The 1,447-nt window shown below is 28.1% G+C and overlaps 1 protein-coding gene across 1 annotated transcript; it reads right to left on the bottom strand.

Annotated features, from left to right (window-relative positions):
• Window positions 1–7: 7 nt before the first annotated feature.
• Window positions 8–1,233, bottom strand: LOC103309323 (kelch-like protein 2). Its single transcript, XM_029487074.1, has 2 exons — window positions 844–1,233; window positions 8–750 (listed from the first exon to the last, which is right to left on the bottom strand). Exons 1-2 carry the CDS (start codon window positions 1,007–1,009, stop codon window positions 563–565), a joined length of 354 nt encoding a protein of 117 aa, XP_029342934.1. The 5' UTR covers window positions 1,010–1,233; the 3' UTR covers window positions 8–562.
• Between the last annotated feature and the right edge of the window lie 214 nt (window positions 1,234–1,447).

Here is a 1,447-nt window from a genome sequence, read left to right as displayed (position 1 = left end):
GATCCATTTTCAACATATTAAACATTTCATGACACGATTCATCAAAGTTAGTAAACCTGCATAATTGATTTTAATGAAGATATTTCTAGTTGTGATTTTTCAAAAGTCCATTTGGAATTATTAAATTATTAAAAATAATTACATTTAAGTGTACTTCGACCATTTATTTAGGACAGTAGGACAAGTTAACAAAAAACAGTACTGTCCTTATAAAATAAGAACGTCTGGTCATCATAAATATAGGGAATAACGGAGTGGCAATACAAAATTATTATTCATTTTTCTTGAACTTACCCTTGTGTAAACAATTAGAGATGGAATAGTTTTTACTTATTATTCACGTAATATTAAGTGTTATTTAGTCGAATCTATATATTTATACATTTTAATCATTATTTTTTTTTAATTTGTCTATCATAGGCCATCTATTTATAGTGTAAGTACGAAAAACCTTTTCATAAAACATTCAAACACTTTAAATTAATAGAAAAATAATAAAGATATTATTTACAAAATGAGAAATTAGTGTTTATTGAATCAAAAAAAAAAAAAGTCATGAATGCTAACAAGTTTTAAAATATCTTGCCATATCAATGGCTACAGCTCCTGCAAATGCCCTAGAAACATTCATTGACGCTGTAAGCATGGTCCATTTAAGAGTTTTAGGGTTGTAAGATTCTACAGAATCTAAAAAATTAAATCCGTCGCCACCATCGATGACATACAATAAACCACCTAATACAGCTACACCTATATTGAGAAGTTAAGCTTGAATTAAATATATTTAAAAAAAAATATGTTTTATACAATAATAGTAAAGATCTATTAAACGAGTAGATATACCAGCACCAATTCGACTCGAATGCATGTCCGGAATAGTAGACCAAACTCCAGTACTTGGTCTGTATGCTTCAACACTACTCCAAACCTGAGTATCATCCCAACCACCCACAGCATACAGTACATCATCTAAAACTCCAACACCCACTTCACTTCGTTGTACGCGCATGTCTGCAACTGGTGTCCATTTATCAAGACTGGGATGATAACATTCGACCGATTTTAATATATTATACTCGGAATCAGAACCACCTACCTATAGAGAATACACATTTCAATTAATACAGCTTGTATAGTCTTTTTAGGGATTAAAAATCCCTTATTGTAAAATCTACGGAGTACAATTAAGCATTTTTTAATGACAGTGATTGATTACATATTAATGAACTCAAACATTTTTTAATAGTTAATATACTATATAAAATTTTATATTGTATAAATTTAACAATTATTAGAAATTTAAAATCAAGACATTTACATTTACATAGTTTGTTTTATAATTTTCAAGCATAAACAATATAATTATTTACCTTATAACATTATTAGGATTATTTTTTTACAAGAGCATTAATACGTTATACCTACATGGAACTGAAAAACGCAATTT

This window comes from Acyrthosiphon pisum, chromosome A1 (genome assembly GCF_005508785.2).
Source record: "Acyrthosiphon pisum isolate AL4f chromosome A1, pea_aphid_22Mar2018_4r6ur, whole genome shotgun sequence".
Classification (NCBI taxonomy): domain Eukaryota; kingdom Metazoa; phylum Arthropoda; class Insecta; order Hemiptera; family Aphididae; genus Acyrthosiphon; species Acyrthosiphon pisum.
The sequence above is the reverse complement of the archived record's forward strand: the minus strand, read 5'-3'. Positions and strand labels throughout refer to the sequence as shown.